Source organism: Microtus oregoni, unplaced genomic scaffold, assembly GCF_018167655.1.
Source record: "Microtus oregoni isolate MIOR12 unplaced genomic scaffold, Mior012 000054F_ref0000373, whole genome shotgun sequence".
NCBI classification, from domain to species: Eukaryota; Metazoa; Chordata; class Mammalia; order Rodentia; family Cricetidae; genus Microtus; species Microtus oregoni.
In genome coordinates, this window is record NW_024543830.1 from 7,468,840 (window position 1) to 7,487,258 (window position 18,419).

Sequence of the window (18,419 nt, forward strand, 5' to 3'; positions counted from 1 at the left end):
CTACATGTAATGAAGGAAATATTTTAAGGATTCAGTGCATAACAATTTTATAAATATCCCTTATCAGGATAAAAATATTCCCTATTACAATGCAGATATCCATATTTTTCCTTTAATTGGTAATACAGCTGAGACGTACCAGCAGCTATTCTGTGGTAGAGGTACCCATATCTACACAGGACTGTGGGCACTATGTCTCTTTGCTTTGCTAATGTCCTGCCTTGGCAGTTATAACTTTGAAGTGAGTGAGACTTGACTCCTTCCCCTTTAAGTTTTATTATTTGGTTTTGATATACAGGTTATACAATTTTTAATAAGGGCACTGAGGGATATTTTCCAAGTTTATTTCCACTTTTTATTTTTTGAAAGAGTCTGTGGAAGGTTGAGATGTATTTTTTCTTTGATGGTTGGTGCAACTTGAAGATAAAGACAGCTACAGCCAAAGAGATGGTTAAGTACTGACCCAAAGTCTGTCATAGTCGCCAGACCCTGAAGATTTTCTGTTTCATTTTTATTACTTTTAAATTAGACTTGAAAAGTCGGGCATGGTGGCATTATGTGTATAATCCCAACTCTTGAGAGGTTGAGTCAGGAGGATTGTCTTGAGTTCCTGGGAAGCCTGATCTATCTATCAAGACCCTGTCTCAAAAAGTTAAAAGACAAATGCATTAATAATAACTATACTTACAAAAATAATTAATAGTCAAATTATATAGAAATATGTAGTGACATCAATATTATAGATGTGGATAATGGGGAAGAAATTTTTAATATGTAATCATAGTAAGGCTTTTGTCAGCTTGAAATACATTATTGCACATGAAGGATGTTTTGAGTGTGAGTGAACTTTGTATTAACCAGGAAGCAAAATCTATCTAAAAACACACCCAAAAAAAAGGTAAACAGTTATGAAAGCAGAACAGTTCAAAAATTCATTGTAACAGAAATGAAGGAAGAACTGCTGAGAAAAATGCATAAAATAACAATAGTTAATCTTTGCATGTCAATACTAAATATAAAGGGATCAGATTATCCATTGAGAGGTATGGAGTAGATGGATAGGTGATAAAAGATCACCATTTGTTGCTATAAACATCCCACTTTACTCTTGAGGGTACACAGAGAATTAATGTGAAGGGACAGAAGCATATACTCCATGAAAATGGAATAGAAGACACAAGAGATGTTTATACCTTTATTAGACACTATAGTCATTAAGTGAAAAACTGAAGAGATGAACAACTTCAACTCTATTTCATCTTAACACTGGAAATGCTAACCAGAGCAAACAGGCAAATGAGAGAAACCAAAGACACCCAAGCTAGACAGGAAAAAGTAATTTATTCTGTTTACAAATGACATAATCTTATAAATAGAAAAATTTAAACGCAAATACATAAGCATGTACACAGTGCACACATATACACACATACACTACACACACACACACACACACACACACACACCTGCTCTTAGAGCTACTAATGAATTTAGAGACATTTTAGGATACAAACTACATAGAAGTTAGTTGTGTTTTGATCCACTGGCAAAGAGCACCTAGGAAAGAATATAAGAAAGAATCTATTTTAAATAACATCAATAAGAGTAAATAAATAAGGAGTGAAATATCTATAAAGCAAAACTATAAAATCCACATAAGTGGGAAGACACTGTGTGATCCTGGGTTGGAAGAATTAGTTGTCAAAATGTCCATACTACCCTAAGTGACTTACGGATTTATTTTAGTCCTATAGAAATTCTAATGTTGGGGCTTGAGAGAAAGCACAGTTGTGAAGAGCCCTAGCACTTGTGGGAGGCAGGGGGCAAAGTCAGTTCACCCACATGATAGCTGACAACTAGTCATAACCCCATTTCCAGGGGATCCAGTGCCCTCTTCCAGCCTTTGTGGGATCCTGCATGCATGTGGTATGTATACATATACTTACACACAAGAAAATTAAACACTGGGTCTGAAAAAGCCTGGAATAAAACCAGACTCGCTGAACATAGCAGACAATGAGGACTACTGAGAACTCAAGAACAATGGCAATGAGTTTTTGATCCTACTGCATGTACTGGCTTTGTGGGAGCCTAGGAAGTTTGGATGCTCACCTTACTAGATCTGGATGGAGGTGGGTGGTCCTTGGACTTCCCACAGGGCAGGGAACCCTGATTGCTCTTTGGGCTGAGGAGCGAGGGGGACTTGATTGGGGAGGGGGAGGGAAATGGGAGGCAGTGGCGGGGAAGAGACAGAAATCTTTAAGAAAGAAAGAAAGAAAGAAAGAAAGAAAGAAAGAAAGAAAATTAAACGAATAAATATAAAAACATGATGTCATTTTGTATATAAAATATGTCATTTATATAAAATACATGAACAATCCTAAAGTTCATATAAGATGAACACAAGAATTACCTATGTTTTCAGTTCTTTTTAGCAAATCCACTATTTAGGCTTTCTAATTCTCCATTAAATTTGGGTAATTTACATTTTCTTTATGACTAATATGTAACTATCCATTTAAGCAGAGTATACTCATGGTAAGAGGCTGTATAGATGGCTCAGTGGTTAAGAACAGTGCCTGCTCTTCCAGAGATCCTGAGTTCAATTCCCAGCAACCACATGGTGGCTCACAACCATCGGTAATGACATCTGGTATCTTTTTGAAGAAGAGACCTGATCAATTATCCTCATCAACTTAGACCATGAAACCCAATATGAACAAGTTCAAGAGAACCACCATGTATGGGCTGCCCACGTGTGCTTCAGCATTACCAGGACATAAATTTTATTCATTTTCATTTCTTTCAATTTCATGCTCAACAGTAAATATTCATATGTTCATTTTTATGGGTATATAATAATGTCTGTCTTTAAAATAATGAATTTGTGTGTTCTTTTTTTACAAGCAGAGGATGCATATAGAACCTCATTTTTAAATCTGTGTTCTCAGATGTATCATTCTTAGCTGACTGTAACTTTTAACAATATGGATAAAATGTCCATATCATATACAGCTACATCAATGCGAAATTAGGTTAAGCTAATGAAGGGCACTTTTCCATAGCAAGAACTCTTTTGGGTCAACACCTCAGGCACAGGGCAGCTATCCGCAGAAGTCACCAGAAATGAGAGCCTCTAACTTGTGCCCATATGCCATGCTCACATCCTTCTGTGCCATTTTGTTCTATGGTTGCATCCTTTCAAATAATAGCCTCAATTTTTAGCTCACCTGACTCTTACAGGATTTTAGTATGAATTAGCAATATTTTATGGATATTAAAAAAATCCAATCTATTTGTAAGCCCTTTGATGGGCTCAAAAGTCCATCTCTGCCCCCACCCTGTAACATGAGGGCCTGCTTGTTGGGGTTTCTGTCCCGCCTAGTCCCCCAGCCATTTAGTCCCAGAAAAAATCACACAGAGAGTCTATATTAGGTTATAAACTTATTGGCCCATTAACTCAGGCTTCTGGTTAGCTCCTGTAGCTTATATTAATCCATTATTCTTATCTGTGTTAGCCACATGGCTCCGTACCTTTCTCAGCGGGATAGGTCACATCTTGCTTCTTCCATGATCTGCACAGGACTGGGGAGCAAGGTTCCTTCTTCCCAGAATACTCTTATTCTCATTGCCCCGCCTTTACTTCCTGTCTGGTTGACCCACCTATACTTTCTGTGTGGCCAATCAGCATTTATTTAAAACATTATTGACAGAATACAGACAATTCTCCCACCCCACCACCCCACCTCCACTATACCATTTCCAGTCCCTCCAGATGCAGGCAGCCAAGCTCCAACCTACAGGAAAAAAGCCCAAGATTGGACCACAAAGTTTCACCAATCCCAGGCCACCCTGGAAAAAGTACCCCTGCCACCCCCAAAAAACCCTATATAAAGCCTGCCTCCTGCTCAGTTCTTTGCTGCTTCTCTCTGGAGCAGAGATAGCCACCCTCTTGTGTCCTTCCCAATACATCTCTTGTGTTAGCTTTGTCATGCAATGTGATTTGGGGGCTTTCTTGGCTCCCGACTGCCAGGATACATTTCCCTCAGAGTTGTAACACTTACCCTGTAAACTTGTATTTTCATTGATAATGTGATTTTATTCTAACAGCTTAATTCTGCAAATATATTTTTGTCTTAGTATTGATCCCTTTCTTTGATAGATGGAATTTTCTTAATTGCTTCTTAGGATGTGCTTTCTAAAAGATGTAGTTTGATTTATATTCTTTTAGAAATTATACATGCTCATTTAAATCATGCATTAATTATTGTGTATGGCATCTGAAGCTATTAAGTACTAATGCCATTTCATTAAAATGCTAAAAATAGATGCAGTAGTTTCACTTCTAACAAGCTTCTTCATTAGAATTCTATGAGACACCATGACAAGGCAACTTATGAAGCATTTAATAGGAGGCTTGCTTATAATCTTAGAGGCTTAGTCATGGCAGGAGGCAGACAGGCCTGGCACTAGGGCTGAGAACTTTACATCCTGACACACGGGCAACAGAGAGAGAGAGAGACTGGGCCTGGCATGGACTTTAGAAACCTTACTGTTCCCCATCCCCAGTAATATACTTCCTCCAACACGGCCATGCCCTCATCTTTCTTAAACAATTCCACTCCTGATGACTAAGCATTCAAATATATGAGCCTATGGGGACCATTCTTATTATAACCGCCACACCCTCCTGTTTTCAGTTTATCTAAAAATGTCCTTTCCACCTGGAAAGTGATAGCTTTTAATTACAAGAAGCCCAGCTCTTTTCATTGATAATTTAAACTATAACCTAAATTACCTTGACCCTTATATTGGTATCCAATGCTGGCACCTTTACTTTGTAAAATATAACTAGAATACATTTGGGAGTAATTAATTCACCAAATATCTATGGATGATAAAGTCCCTGAAGCATTGTTTGCTTATCCTCATCTGAATACTAATCTGGCTTTGTTGAGCCTATATCCCCTTGTTGCCAAACACTACTAAAAATTCTGTTCCTTTTTTTAATTAATTGTGTGTGCATGTTCATCTAAATGAATGGGGGAGGGTGTTAACCAGGATACAGGCATTTGTATACCTGTGCATGTGGAGGCCAGAGGGCAACCAGGGGTATCATTCATTAGGCACCATGCCTCAGGTACCACGCACCCGGTGTTTGTTAGTTCATTGGTTGTTTGGTTGGTTAGTTTGTTGAGACTGGGTCTTTCACTGGCCTGTGTCTCCATGATTGCATTCACTGGTTGTTGGGACACCCAATGATCACCTCCCTCTGCCTCTCTGGGATGGCAGGTACACCTCTCTGCTGGGATTACAAGAGTCTCTGTCTCCACACCTGACTTGTTTGCAGGAGTTCTAGGGATCAAACTCAAACTCAGGTCCTCACACGGGCTTAGCATGCTCTTTACTAACTGAGCTGTCTCTCAGCACTCACAAACTTCACTTCCTAATCTGAAATATTCATTGAATGGTACTAAATATAAGAATGAAATTAACTTACAAGTTAAAAGGTTCAGTCTATTTGATGATTAAGAATAAAATTTAGACGTATGAGGGTAGAAACAGAAAGACTAATTAGAGGATATTGTAGCAATCCTAAGAAGACATGATAGTGAGTGAAGCCAGAATAATGACAGGGAAGAAAGAAAGGAAACGTATCTTATATCATAAACTTAATCTTCTTTAGGATAATTTATAATCATTTTAATTTGCTAACAGATTGAAAGAAGAATATGAAAAAATAACGATCATTTCAAGATTTTACTTATTCAACTGATAATGTAAAGTAACCATCAGTTAAAAAACCAGCTTGTATGTGGCAACCTGGGTAAACTGTAAAGCATTTCCTTGGAAACAGAGAGAGCTGGAAATGTCTGGTACCTTCTAAATGAAGGTGTCAAGTGCTATAATTCATAACCCACAATTCCCATCATATATCTTTAGAAATAATCCCAAAGGTCTACAAAGTGGCTCATCAGCTAAAGGCAGTTGACATCAAGTCTGATGGCTGATTTGACTTGATTTGATTCCCTAGGACCCATGTGACAGACAAAGAGCACTGATTCCCACAAGCTGTCCTCTGACCTCCTCATGTGGACCATGTCATAAACACACTCTGCACATGCACACACAGACACAGAGAAAAGAAAAAGAACAATAATCAAAACTCCGGTGCATTTCATTCATCCATCTCTATTTCTCCAAATGTTAAGCCTTACTTTCATGTACTCTCAAAATAATATTTACTGTCAAACCTGATATTTCAGTTAATTTCCTTGTGGGGGCATGAGTTAGACAACTTTTTAGATTCAGTAGTATTTAATTTGAAAATACTATCATCAGTATAAGTAGTTTGAATAGATTTGCAGACAATAATGACTCATTCTTAATAAGCAGCAGCTTCTTGGGGGAGCACGAATGTGCAAGCAGCTTAGGGCATTCATTTTACAAGGTAGATGCCCCCAAGATCCATAAGCTTTATAGCAAGATAAAGAGGTTTTATTTAATGATGTGACTGTAGTGGCTAGTGATCAATTAAAAGAGGCTGACTGTACTGTATCACGTTCCAGTAATCTGCACTGACAGTGATTACTTCCTCAACTGTCACTGACTCTCTTGGTATTGATCAAGGTCATTAGTCATTGGTGCTGGAGGCGTGGCTGAGTCCACACTGCCCTTCCAGATGGGTAGAGTTCTGCTTCCAGCACCCATGTCAAGAGGCTCCCCACCTCCTGTAACTCCAACTCCAAAAGATCTGATGTTCTCTCCCTCCTCAAAGGGCACCCTGCATCGACAGAACCACACACACACACACACACACACACACACACACACACAAATTAAATTAAATTAAATTAAATTAAAAAGGATCCCTTTCCAAGAAGTCTTTAGTTCTTCACTTGAATGGAAAGACCTTATTGTCTTCATATCTTTAACCATGAAGAGAAGTGGGCATTTTTCAGAAGCTCGGCAAAGGGGCTGGAGAGACGGCTCAGTGGTTAAGAGCACTGGCTGCTCTTCCAGAGGTCCTGAGTTCAATTCCCAGCAACCACATGGTGGCTCACAACCATCTGTAATGAGATCTGGTGCCTTCTTCTGGCGTGTGGGCATACATGGAGGCAGAATATTGTATACATAAGAAGCTCGGCAAAGCTCTGAACCTGACCTCTTTGCCACTTGGGCAATTCAGAATCATTGCATGTTTGAAGAGTTTGTTCATGCTTTAATAAGGACTCTCCCTTCCCATCTTCTCATCTTTGTTTAATCTAGGAATTATTTGGAACTCATTGCAAACTCTATTCAAGACTGGATCACAGAGGAAGAAGCAAAGTATCAGGAAGCCAAGATGGCTGAAGAAGTCAACAGGACCAAGATTGAGCTAGAACTGAAAACTTCGGCTGCCAAAATTTCTTCTAGCAAAGTTCTTGCTCTCAAAAAATCTAAAAGTAAGTAACCAGTGCATTCGTTCATAAAATTAGGCCCCAAGGCATTCTCTCCTATCTGAATGTCAAGCCTGAATTTTCCAGGTTAAAAAAGGGTTGCCCCCAAATGCCTGTGAGTCCTTACTTTCTCTAATCAATGGAGCAGCTGCATTCTGGGTGTGATGGTGTTGTGTCTGAGCCAGACACAGGCATGTTTGTCACAGTCCTGTGTTCTGCAAACTCTGGAAGATTTAATCTACTTACAGATCAAATATAATGAGTTAGAGAAATGCCAAGGTCCTTACTGATAGAATTCATAGGTTCCACCATCTAAATGTATTGGCAGTGTATGAGTTAGTCAGAGTTATTCGTTCTCAATAGTATAATTAGAGAGTCCAACAGCAAGAATAAGTCAAGACCCTTTAACAAATAGCAAAAAAAAAAAAAGTCCAAAGGCCTGGAGGTAAAAATCTAGAAGGAAGTCTTAGATGATTTCTAAAACTTTGGGCCCATTAGGGAAGAGGAACAAAGGTAAAAGAGAGAAGGTAATTTTTAAGGAGGGTATTTTATTAATAAGTGCAATATGCACCTTATCTAAATGTATAGCTATTTCACAGTCTGTAGAAAAGAAAATCTCTAGGAGTAATATTCTTTACGCTAGCTAAAGTTGAAAGTAATGTCTCATGATGAGACTAAGCTATGAAACTTTAAAAAATTTTGTAGCCTCATTTTGTTACCAGAGGAGTTTGTATAGGGCCTGACTCCAAAGTAAAACCTAAACGACACTGGTAAGGAATCCTTTGGTATCCAGCAAATGGTTACGTTATCAATAGCTGAGCTTCTTCCTATGGGAGCCCAACAAGACTTCACCAGAGTGATAAGTGGAGCTCTATAGGAAATACGAGGAAGGTTGACTGTGTACTTACCTACTGGCAGGGAAAATGTTGACCACCTTTTTAATGCTACTGAGCAAACCAAAAGCTCAGTATCTAGGTGCTGCAGAAAGTCCTAAGCTGGTTACTTCAGCTTGGAATGTACCCAGCAGGTGTTACATTGAGTCCACTCCTGTTAAAATAAAGATGTCAGAATGTTTGGAAGACAGAATGAGAACTCAGACAAGAGAAGGACCTCAGTATGGAAGGGAGCATTAGCTGTGCTCCTGTGGTCTGGAGGTAGTAAACTAAGATAAATTGGGTGAAAATTTTAGGGAGAGGGATTCAAGCAACATGTCAACACACTGTGAATGTATTGTGAGGCGCCATTGCCAAAGGCTCTGTACCACTCAGGGGTAACTCTGGAGATGGCAAGAGAGAATACATGAGAAGATGGATACTTGAGGTGCCGATACTGAGAGCCTTGGGAGTCCCAGCTAACCCAGAGACTCATTTCTTCTGTGATACCTCCTGCTACTGAGTTGCTAAGAAGTTTGATTTCCTCTCATTCTAGGTAGCAAAGTAGTCAGCAAAACAGAGATACCAGAACAAGAGAAGGAGAAAGAGAAAGAGAAGATGCCTTTTGTTTTAGAAGGCTCTCTCAAGGTAATCCAAGAAAAGACAAACATCACAGATTAATCACAAAGCCAAAATTATCCTGAGACAGAGTTTGCAGTAGTCACAGGGAATGATCTTTTTAACTAAAACCTCAGAGATGACTGAAGCCTTGGAGAAAGGGTCTGTGTGTGCACAATTGTCACGTGACAAGTCTTCGAGAGAATGTGTATCTTATTATCTTCGCATAACTGCAGCCCAAGGGCAGTGATTGGCTTGTGGTGGTTTGCTCTTTACTTTTGTTCAAAATGTTTGATTTCATTCACATATTTTGATTTGAACTCTTAATTACAAAAGTAATATTTGCTTCAGTGATCATTCAAGATTGTTTGCTTTATCTCTTCAGTTTCTGGAATAAGAAATGTCAAAGTGTGAAAAGTTCCAATGTACACAAAAGTACAGAACTATTCTGTGTGCTTATTTATGGGTAAAATGTAGGCTTGTTCTGGTCTGTGCCTTCTGCCCCTGTGGTATCACCCTCTCAGAACCTGGATGCACTCACCAATGCAGAATTTCTCCAAACTGTTTGGTTTAGGATTTTTCATCATGTATGTACAACCAGTTATTAAATCCACCTGCTGCTCCTCTCTTCATCCTCGAAGGTTGGAGGGAGGGGAAGGCTCTGAAGGTTCCCAGCTTCTAACCTGGGTTTGATCTTTCTAGTGACCAGCTTCTACCCCATTCTGAAACTATCTAAGAGTTTGCCAAGAATTGCCTCATTAGAACAAAAGACAGTCCTATCACTCATGAAATTCCAGGGGATTGGAGAGCGCTGTGCCAGGATCCAGGAATGAAGACCAAATATCTGGTTCTGATTATATCATAATATACACTTTCTATTAAAGTCAGTTGTTACTTATCTGAAAATGCCTTTATTTTGCCCCTATTCATTAAACATGGTTTTTTGTTTATATGATTTTTGGTTGAGTTTTTCATTTCCTCACAGAACTCTCAAGATATCAGTCTCCCTTTTCTTTGCTGACATCATGGATGTTAATAAAGTATCACATTTTATATCCTTTTGTAGACTATCTTTTCTCTTTAGCTGCTTTGAAAACATTTTGTGATCGTCTGGTAAGCATTTAACAGTTGTGCTATAGCAAAACCAGAGCGTGCATATAGTCCACAAAAAAAAACCTTCCCGGAAACCTCATTGACAGCAAATTTGATATATAATTTATAAATAATAACAAATCCTATAGAACTCTTAATTGCAAAGTGTATTTAGCAAATTACAACTTCAAATATGCTTTCATAGCTGTTTGCTAAGTTACTGTATCCTTACAGAGCCTATGGTTACAATTGGCAAACAAATGCAATTCCACTATTAATACTGAGTAATATTTTCATTTGTGTTAATGTGACGGAAGTGAAACAAAAGAAAGGCGTGTTCCATTTATTTGTCAATAACAAGCAATGTTTCAGAATCAAGAAAGAGAAATTTGAATGTTAAAAGACTATTTGCTCATTTTTACTCCAATTGCTGTGTAGTGGTCAAAGGCACTTCAGTTGAATCCTGATTTGTAACATTCTTCCCATCGACCTGTTTTTAGCATAGTTAATCAGTAGTCAGTGAGTCTCCATGATGTGACATTTGATGATGTCTGTAGGGTAAATACTCCATCAGCGGCTGATTTCAAGCTGCTAATGTAGCATTACTGAGGCGGGAGCAGGGTGGATCTGTAGGCCATTGTACAGTATGTTTCTAATATATAGATCAGATAAGAATGAAGTCTAATCTAATCTACATGCATTCTGAGCACTTGTTGCCTTTGTTTTGAACATCATACTTAATTGCATTTTTATGACTTTTTGGATGGTGCCTTTGTTTAGCAACTATCACATAAAATTCCCAGAGATTTATCAGTAAACACATGAAATCAATCTGAGCCAGGGTCAGCGCAGCACTATTGTTTTCTGTTTAGATTTATTGACCTTTGTGGATGCTGGGATCAGCGTCTATCATCAGTTCTAGAAATGACTTGGCCAGTATCTGTCGTTTTTCAAAAGTCACGCCTTAATTCCAAGAGGACTGTGGAGCTTGCCTGGTCGTTTTTATAAACCCTACTTTCTTGCTTATACTTTTGAAAGTTTATTTTCTTTATTTAAGCAACTAGAAACTTGTTTTATGATCCTTACTTTGTAAATTCCTTATCTGTAATCTTCACAGATATACTTTCAAAATTTTTGTTCTGATTTTATTCAAAGTGGCTTAGTTCTTTTGTGTGTGAACTAATGTCAACGCATGAGTTGTTTTATTTGAGACTATGTCTTTATCCCCTCCCTCAGCTTCCCAAGTGATGAAACTGCAAGTATTTACCAACACGCTTGGAAACTCATGGCTTGTTTTTTAAGATTTATTTATTTATTTATAATGTACACAGTGGTCTGCCTGCATGTGTATTTGCAGGCCAGAAGAAGGCACCAGATCTCATTACAGATGGATGTGAGCCACCATGTGGTTGCTAGGAGTTGAACTTGGGACCTCTGGAAGAGCAACCATTGCTCATAATCTCTGAGCCATCTCTCCAAATGATTTTTTTTTAAAAAATGTATTTTATCCCTCCCTTTTAAATATCTTGAGCTGAGAATCCTTCTCAGGGTAATCAACCCTTTTACTGATCAAGATATTTAAATATAAATTGGGAAGTGAAGGAAAGGAGACAGGCCAGTGGAGAGGCTACTGCTGTGGTCCAAGATAAAGACAACAAAAAATCTGAACAGTGTAAATTACACCAGAAAGTTGGAGAATAAGCAGAAATGAAGAGACATCTTCAAGGAGACAGACAGGGTGAGCATATAGAATTTGGGAGTGAGAGGGGGGCAATCAAAGATAACTAACTGCAAGGTTCTTGGCTCAGTGTTTCAAATTGCCAGAAATAACACTTAGAAACATCACACTAAATTTCCTCCAAAATTGACCCGAAGGCAACTCACATTTGATCCTTTTGAAAATCCCTGGTAAGCTGTTTGCTGTGTCCGCAGGCATGGAAGGAAGAACAAGAGAGGTTGGCAGAGGAGGAGCGCCTGAAGGAGAAGAAAGGGAAAGACGTCGGTAAAAAGAAAGGCAAGGATAAGGCAGACAAAGAGGATACTAAGGGTTTGAAGAAGAAATCCTCTTCCAAGGAGAAACCTAAGGAAGAGCCCATAAAGATCCCGGAAGTGATAGAGGAGTCTGTCCCACTTCCGGAACCCGAGATAGTTTACCCGGTAAAGCGACTCTGACAATTTTTTGGGATACTTGTAACAGTTTTGGGGAACTGAGGTCTTTTTTTTTTTCTGTTGTCTATGGACTAGACTTGAATTTCCGTTTCTGTCTAGAATCGAGATTCTTCAGCATAACTAAACACCAAAATGGGAATACCCTCAGACCTTCTTTTCCTATCATGAAGCCAGATCACCAGGGGCAGTAAAGAGGGAAGTGTGACCCAAAGACTTAACGTTTTAAGCATTAGAAATGTACAGAAGCAGCTGCATGGGTCAATTCCACAAGCTAGGTTCACTGCATGCACTTAGATGCCACTGTGCGGAGTGCCGCACTTCTGGTTTACACACTTTGATGAAACCCCTCTTTGCTAATGCTCCCTCGGGTGCATTAAACCAACAAGGCAGAACTGGAGAGAAATGTCCTGCTCTATTTATTTCATCGATGACTCTAGCCTAGTTACTTAAGGGCTTTAAGATGCATCTGAGTCCCCTGAAACTGTAGTAGCAATATCTAATGTTTTAAAACGTCTTCTATGTATGACCTCCGAAAGCACCAAGGGTCAATGTTTCTCTTCACTTTAAAAAGAAAGTTCGTGAACTTGATCTCTCCTCACATCATCTTGATGATAAGAGCATGATTTCATTTGAACTTGATTATAAATACTTAGATGAATATTAATGAGAGACTTTTTAATAAGACTTATCTTGATGTGTGTGAGTACCCACAGAGGCCAGAAGAGGGCAGCAGATCCCAGTGAAATTGAAGTTATAGGACACATGGGCACTGGGAACTAAATTTCAGTCCTCTGCAAGAGTAGCAGGGGGGTCTTAACTGCTGAGTCATCTCTCAAGCCCTAAACATAAACGTTTTTTAAAATCTTGCTAATTATAATACACTTTTAAATTTCTAAAGAGTCTGGGAAGAGTGGCATACAACTATAATCCCAGCCTCCTGGACACTGAAGCAAGGTGACCATGGGTTTAAGATCAGTCTGAGCTACTGAGTAAAATCCTGTTACTAACAACAAAGAAAATTAATAAAAACATAAATTTGGGCTTCTGAGCCTACAAGGTATCAGATATAACTGTTTAAAAAAAAATTAAGCTTACGGAAACTGTAGTTGACTAACCACTAACCATAGTAAGCTGATGGTTGTCAGTGCAGCTCCACAACCAGTCATGATGTGTTCTCTTCCAGTTCCGAGGCTACAATATGGGAGAAGTACCCATCCAAATCTCAGGGAAAAATTACTATCTGTATCCTTCTGATGGAGGGCAGATTGAAGTAGAAAAGACCGCGTTTGAACGAGGTACATCTGTAAGCGCTGTTAATGTCATGGAAGATGTTCCTGCCTTTCAGATCAGCATGGGGCGTTGTGCTTCACCTTTACACTACACTGAGTTTCCAGAGTTCACCTGCTTCTGCTGGAATTGGCTCTGCAAGGAATCAGCCAGCCCAGAATTTGCCCTAACACATTGATAGGAGCATTCTCATTGTTAAAAATATTTAAACACTTCTACATTAGTGGGAGATGGTATAGTATCAACTGTAACAGGCAAATAGGTAGTTAATAATATTACTTATAACAGCTCTGTCATGTCAGGAAGCAAAAATATGCTTTGAGTTTCTGGTTTGTGCTCTGTAGCCCAGTGCTCAGTTGTAGTGACATTTCACTTGTATTTTAACAAATAAAGCTTTCCTGATGATCAAAGAGTAAAACAGCCCCACTGGTCAGCCTCACAGACCAGGCAGTATGACACACAGCTTTAATCCCAGTAGCCACACTAATTTGCCATAAAATCAGGCAGTATATGCCGTTAATCCCACGGCACACACCTTTAATCCCAGCCTTAGAGAGGATTATAAACCAGGAGGAAACAGCTCTCAGACACAGTTTCATTCTGAGCAGGATCGCCATTTTCAGACTGAGGTAGAGGTAAGAGTCAATGGCTGACTGCTTTGCTTTTCTGGCCTTCAAGTTGAACCCCAATTTCTCTCTCTGAGTTTTTATTAATCTCTTAATAAAAATGCATCTCTCAGGGAACCTGCCACTGATATTGTAGCTCTCACCAAGACTTGCATATGTGAAGAGTTTATATAAATTTCAGATGGTTCATAGAAAATACAGCATTTTCAGCTTAACCCTATCAACCTTGAGAGACACCCAAACCACAATTGAAAATGAAAGGCTGGGTTTAAAAGGGAGGGGCAAGGCAAACAAATCAGAGCACGGTTAAGAGAGATCTATTAGAAAATGGCTTATAACCTGCCAAGTACTGATAATTATAGAACACACACAAATATATGTATATTTATACACATACACACACACACACACACACACACACACATATATATATATATATATATAATTATGACTGTTTAATATTACAATGCCATAATCAGTTGATGTCAGGTATGGGTTGGACAGTGGCAGCGCACGCCTATAATCCCAGCACTTGGAGGCAGAGGCACGTAGATCTCTCTATGAGTTTGGGGCCAGCCTGGTCTACAAGAGCTAGTTCCAGGTCAGGCACCAAAGTTACAGAGAAATCCTGTCTTGAAAAACAAAAAAAAAGTCAGGTATGGTAACGCACATTTATGACATTAGCACTCATGAGACTGGGGCAGAAGAATTATGAATTTGAGGCTGGTCTAAAATATATACACACATTCATAATGCATATGCATTATATATTATTATATACAAATAACCTTAAAGCTTTTTATGTTAACTGGCTCGCTTGATTTATCAGAGTTGGTAGTATTCGCCACCTCAGATGTATTTCCTCTGTGGTGTGGCTTGAGATGCAGTGAGAAGTCCCGCAAAGACCTCCTTGAACAGAGTTGCTGCGTCTCGGGCATTCCCAAGCCCTGTCTAATTCTGTACCGCATGTATTCTACCAGTGTTCTGTCGAGGCGTGTGTGTGGCATCTTCAGTCAGCCCCCCTCTCTACCCTGTGCTTCTCCCTCAGGCCCAACCTTCATCAAAGTGAAAGTTAAAAAAGACAAACACAATTTTATAATTCACCTGAAAGACCCAAAGGAAATTGTGAAAAAGCCCAAGGAAGAGGATTACTCTTCAGAAGAAGAGGAGGAGGGAAACATTCAACAAAACGCTGACATGAGTGAGTATCTTTACCTTTGTGGTACCTACGGCATGATGGCGCCCCTGACAGAACCACACAGGCATCCCTGGTGTTCAGCACATGCAGATTGCACAGGTGCCACCTGCAGCATTTGCTGTCCTGCTGATGTTTGTCTTCCTTGGCATACTAAGCATAGATGCTGCCACACGCACAACACATTTGAGGTTGGCTGCTGACAGGACCTGGCTGCCCTAACAGAAGCTCCAGTTCCAGTATTCATGGTGATAGCAAGGAACCAGGCGAGCCCCATGGATACAGCAATGCTGTGCGCATTGCCCATTCTGATCTTAATCTTGGTTCTTGCAGGCTCAAACTCAGCTTCTCTCTGAGTCTCTAACAGGTTCCTGCAAGCAGCAGGATCTCCTTTCTGTGTTTCTCTCTTGCTTTGCTTATCACACCAATTTCTTGGGCTTCAAAGATAAGGTTTAAGAAAAGAATCACACATTTTGCCGTGAGTTTATTATCTAAATAGAGGTACAAAGTACTGCCCAGCACTGCGAAACCTCCTAACAGTGTTACTTCAAGGCAACACCACCTAGAACAATGAGCTGCATCTTATCCAAAGAAGCATGAATTATCACTGTACAAGGAAATACGTTAAGCTAAAGAAAGTTTCAAATTCATTTAGCGATGGGACTGATAACTAAGTCTTGCCTATAAGTCCAGTTACGTTGCTGCTTTCCAAATTCAAGAACACAATGCTTGAGAAGTTGAAAATACCCAGGAAGTTAGTGCAGAAAAAATTTAATTTGGAGAGCTAATAAAAAAAAAATCTCTTAATTGGGGTGGTAGAGTTGTAAATGGCTGTGCAATCATGAGGACGCAAGTTCAGACCACTAGCACCTACATAAAAGGCCGTGAACTTTGATACATGCCTGTAATCCAGCACTGGAAATCTGACATGGCAGGATCCTGATTGCTCACTAGCCAAGAAGTCTAGTCAATGAGTGAGCTCCAAGTTTAGTGAGAGACCCAGTCTCTCACAACAAAAGACAGCAGCTACGACCCACCTCTGGCTCCACAAATGCATGTACAGGTTCATGCACAGCTGTGCCCATCCACACACAAATGCATAAACCATACATACTCACTCATATTTTAAATATTTAAAGAAGCTAATAGTTAAAATGCTACCACCTCCGTGATACTCACGGTTCAAAGTTTATTTCTTTCTTAGTGTGTCAATATAAGCATTTTCCCATTCACCAGGCTTTGAAAACAAGGTTTTAAAATTATTTAATAATATATCATTAATATGTATATATATATCACTTTATCATTTAAATGATTCTATGTATGTAGATGATTTTCTACAAAAGTTAATGAATGCATGCATTTATGAGTATGTGATATAATAATGTCCCTTTGTATATTAAATAACAGTTGGTATTTAGCTTTGCTACTAATGAACCTGGTTATCATTTGTTTGCTCAGATTATTTCTTGTTCATTTCAGCTTTAGTTTTCCCCAGCCTGCAAACGTTGGCCCAGATTGCACCCATGATCTGGTCCTGGATGATGCATGAACTAAGACTAGATTTGGTGTTTCTAAAGCAGTGTTTCATAGAAAAGCTGAGAGCGTTTGAGAAAGACTGCACATGACCTACGAGTGCTAAAATATTTACTGCCAGTCATTTTCACAAAAGTCTGTTGACTGCTGATGTAGGAAGCTTCAGCAGATAAACTGACAGAAAGAACAAGAATACTACGTTCTGCTTGCCGGGCCGTGCTCACTTCTTGCCTCTTGATGAGGGTTTCTGTTGTGACTCAATTAATTTTTTTTGTCTCAATCTCCTCTGGCAGAATCTGTGGGAGCATGTACCCTGCAAGCCTGGTATCCTTGAATATAGCTTGCTATAGAGTTTGTCTTCTCAGGCTTTTCTCTGTGGGCTGCCCCTGGCTGTTGCGGTGTCTTACAGCTCCAGGTCAGAGGCTGATGTGCTCCTGTGGTCTGAGGAGATGGCAGCTGGGGGCTTGACTTCAGTTCTTCATTAAATGTTTTTGCACCTACCTTCATTTGTTCCTTGCTTTTCTCAATAATGCACAGTTTGTAAGATTTTGCCTCCCTATCACTTATATCTTCTCCCTAACATGTTTGTGTTTAAGAGCTTTCCCCCAGGCTTCAAGATATTTGTTTGTTTTGGCTGTTTTGGTTTTTTTCCCACTTTAGTTGAATCTTAATCATGACCACAACTCAGTTCCATTTCATCTGTTGAATACTGAACAAGGTTAAATTGGGGAACGATGTTTTAAAATCACAGAAAATGTGCATTTAAAACTCTATTTTCCATAATTTATACTTTGCTGAACATGTGTTCTAGCTGCCCTTTTTTTTCTTACTTAAAACTACACAATCAAATTTCTGTCATACCTTCTTGTATGTTCTAGAAAGTGTTCTATAACTGAGCTATGTTTCCAGCTTATTTTCATTCCTTCTTATCACTAAATAATACACGATTATCTGGGTGTTCCAGTTTATTTAGCCACTGTCCAACTGGAGGACATCTTGCTTGTCTCCACATTTGAGCAGTTATGAATGAAAGTGCCATTCATATCTGTACATGTTTTGCTTTATGTGGGGGCATGCATTTTAACCACTCTGGGTAAAAAGCAGAGAGCATGGCTGCCAGCTCATAGGGTAAGACAGAAAGTAATAGTCTAAGCATCCCTCAAACTGTCTTTCAGTTCAGAATGAGAGCTTTGTTATTCCAATCCTCCCAGTCTTCAGTGTTGTCCCCATTTGGGGGTTTCTCCATTCTGACAGGGGCCTTGTTTTCTTTATTGGTTTAATTTGCATTTCCCTGACAATATATGACATTGAACCCCTGTTCATACGCTTATATTCTATCTATGTGTCTTCTTCGGCTAAGTGTCTACAGAGGACTTTGAGCTGGTTCTTCCTCGGCTTGTTTTCTATTGCCGAGTAAGAGCTCTTGTATGTTTTACGTAACAGCCCTTTGTCAGATGTGTCCTTTGCAAATATTTTCTCCGAGATTGTGAATTATCTTTTCATTCTCATGAAGCAGTATCCTGTTTTTTTTGTTGCCCCTCTGAGCATTCAAAAATTCTCAGTCAGGAAATAATCTCTTCATGTG

The 18,419-nt window shown here is 39.3% G+C and overlaps 1 protein-coding gene across 1 annotated transcript in view; it reads left to right on the top strand.

Moving 5' to 3' along the window:
* The window catches only part of Spag17 (sperm associated antigen 17), a 214,907-nt gene that overhangs the window by 122,322 nt on the left and 74,166 nt on the right, over positions 1 to 18,419 (top strand). The window contains exons 19-24 of the mRNA XM_041637866.1: positions 7,270 to 7,449; positions 8,872 to 8,959; positions 11,954 to 12,178; positions 13,374 to 13,485; positions 15,152 to 15,304; positions 15,524 to 15,531. Coding sequence (XP_041493800.1) covers positions 7,270 to 7,449; positions 8,872 to 8,959; positions 11,954 to 12,178; positions 13,374 to 13,485; positions 15,152 to 15,304; positions 15,524 to 15,531 — 766 coding nt within the window. The remainder of the gene's footprint in view (positions 1 to 7,269; positions 7,450 to 8,871; positions 8,960 to 11,953; positions 12,179 to 13,373; positions 13,486 to 15,151; positions 15,305 to 15,523; positions 15,532 to 18,419) is intronic.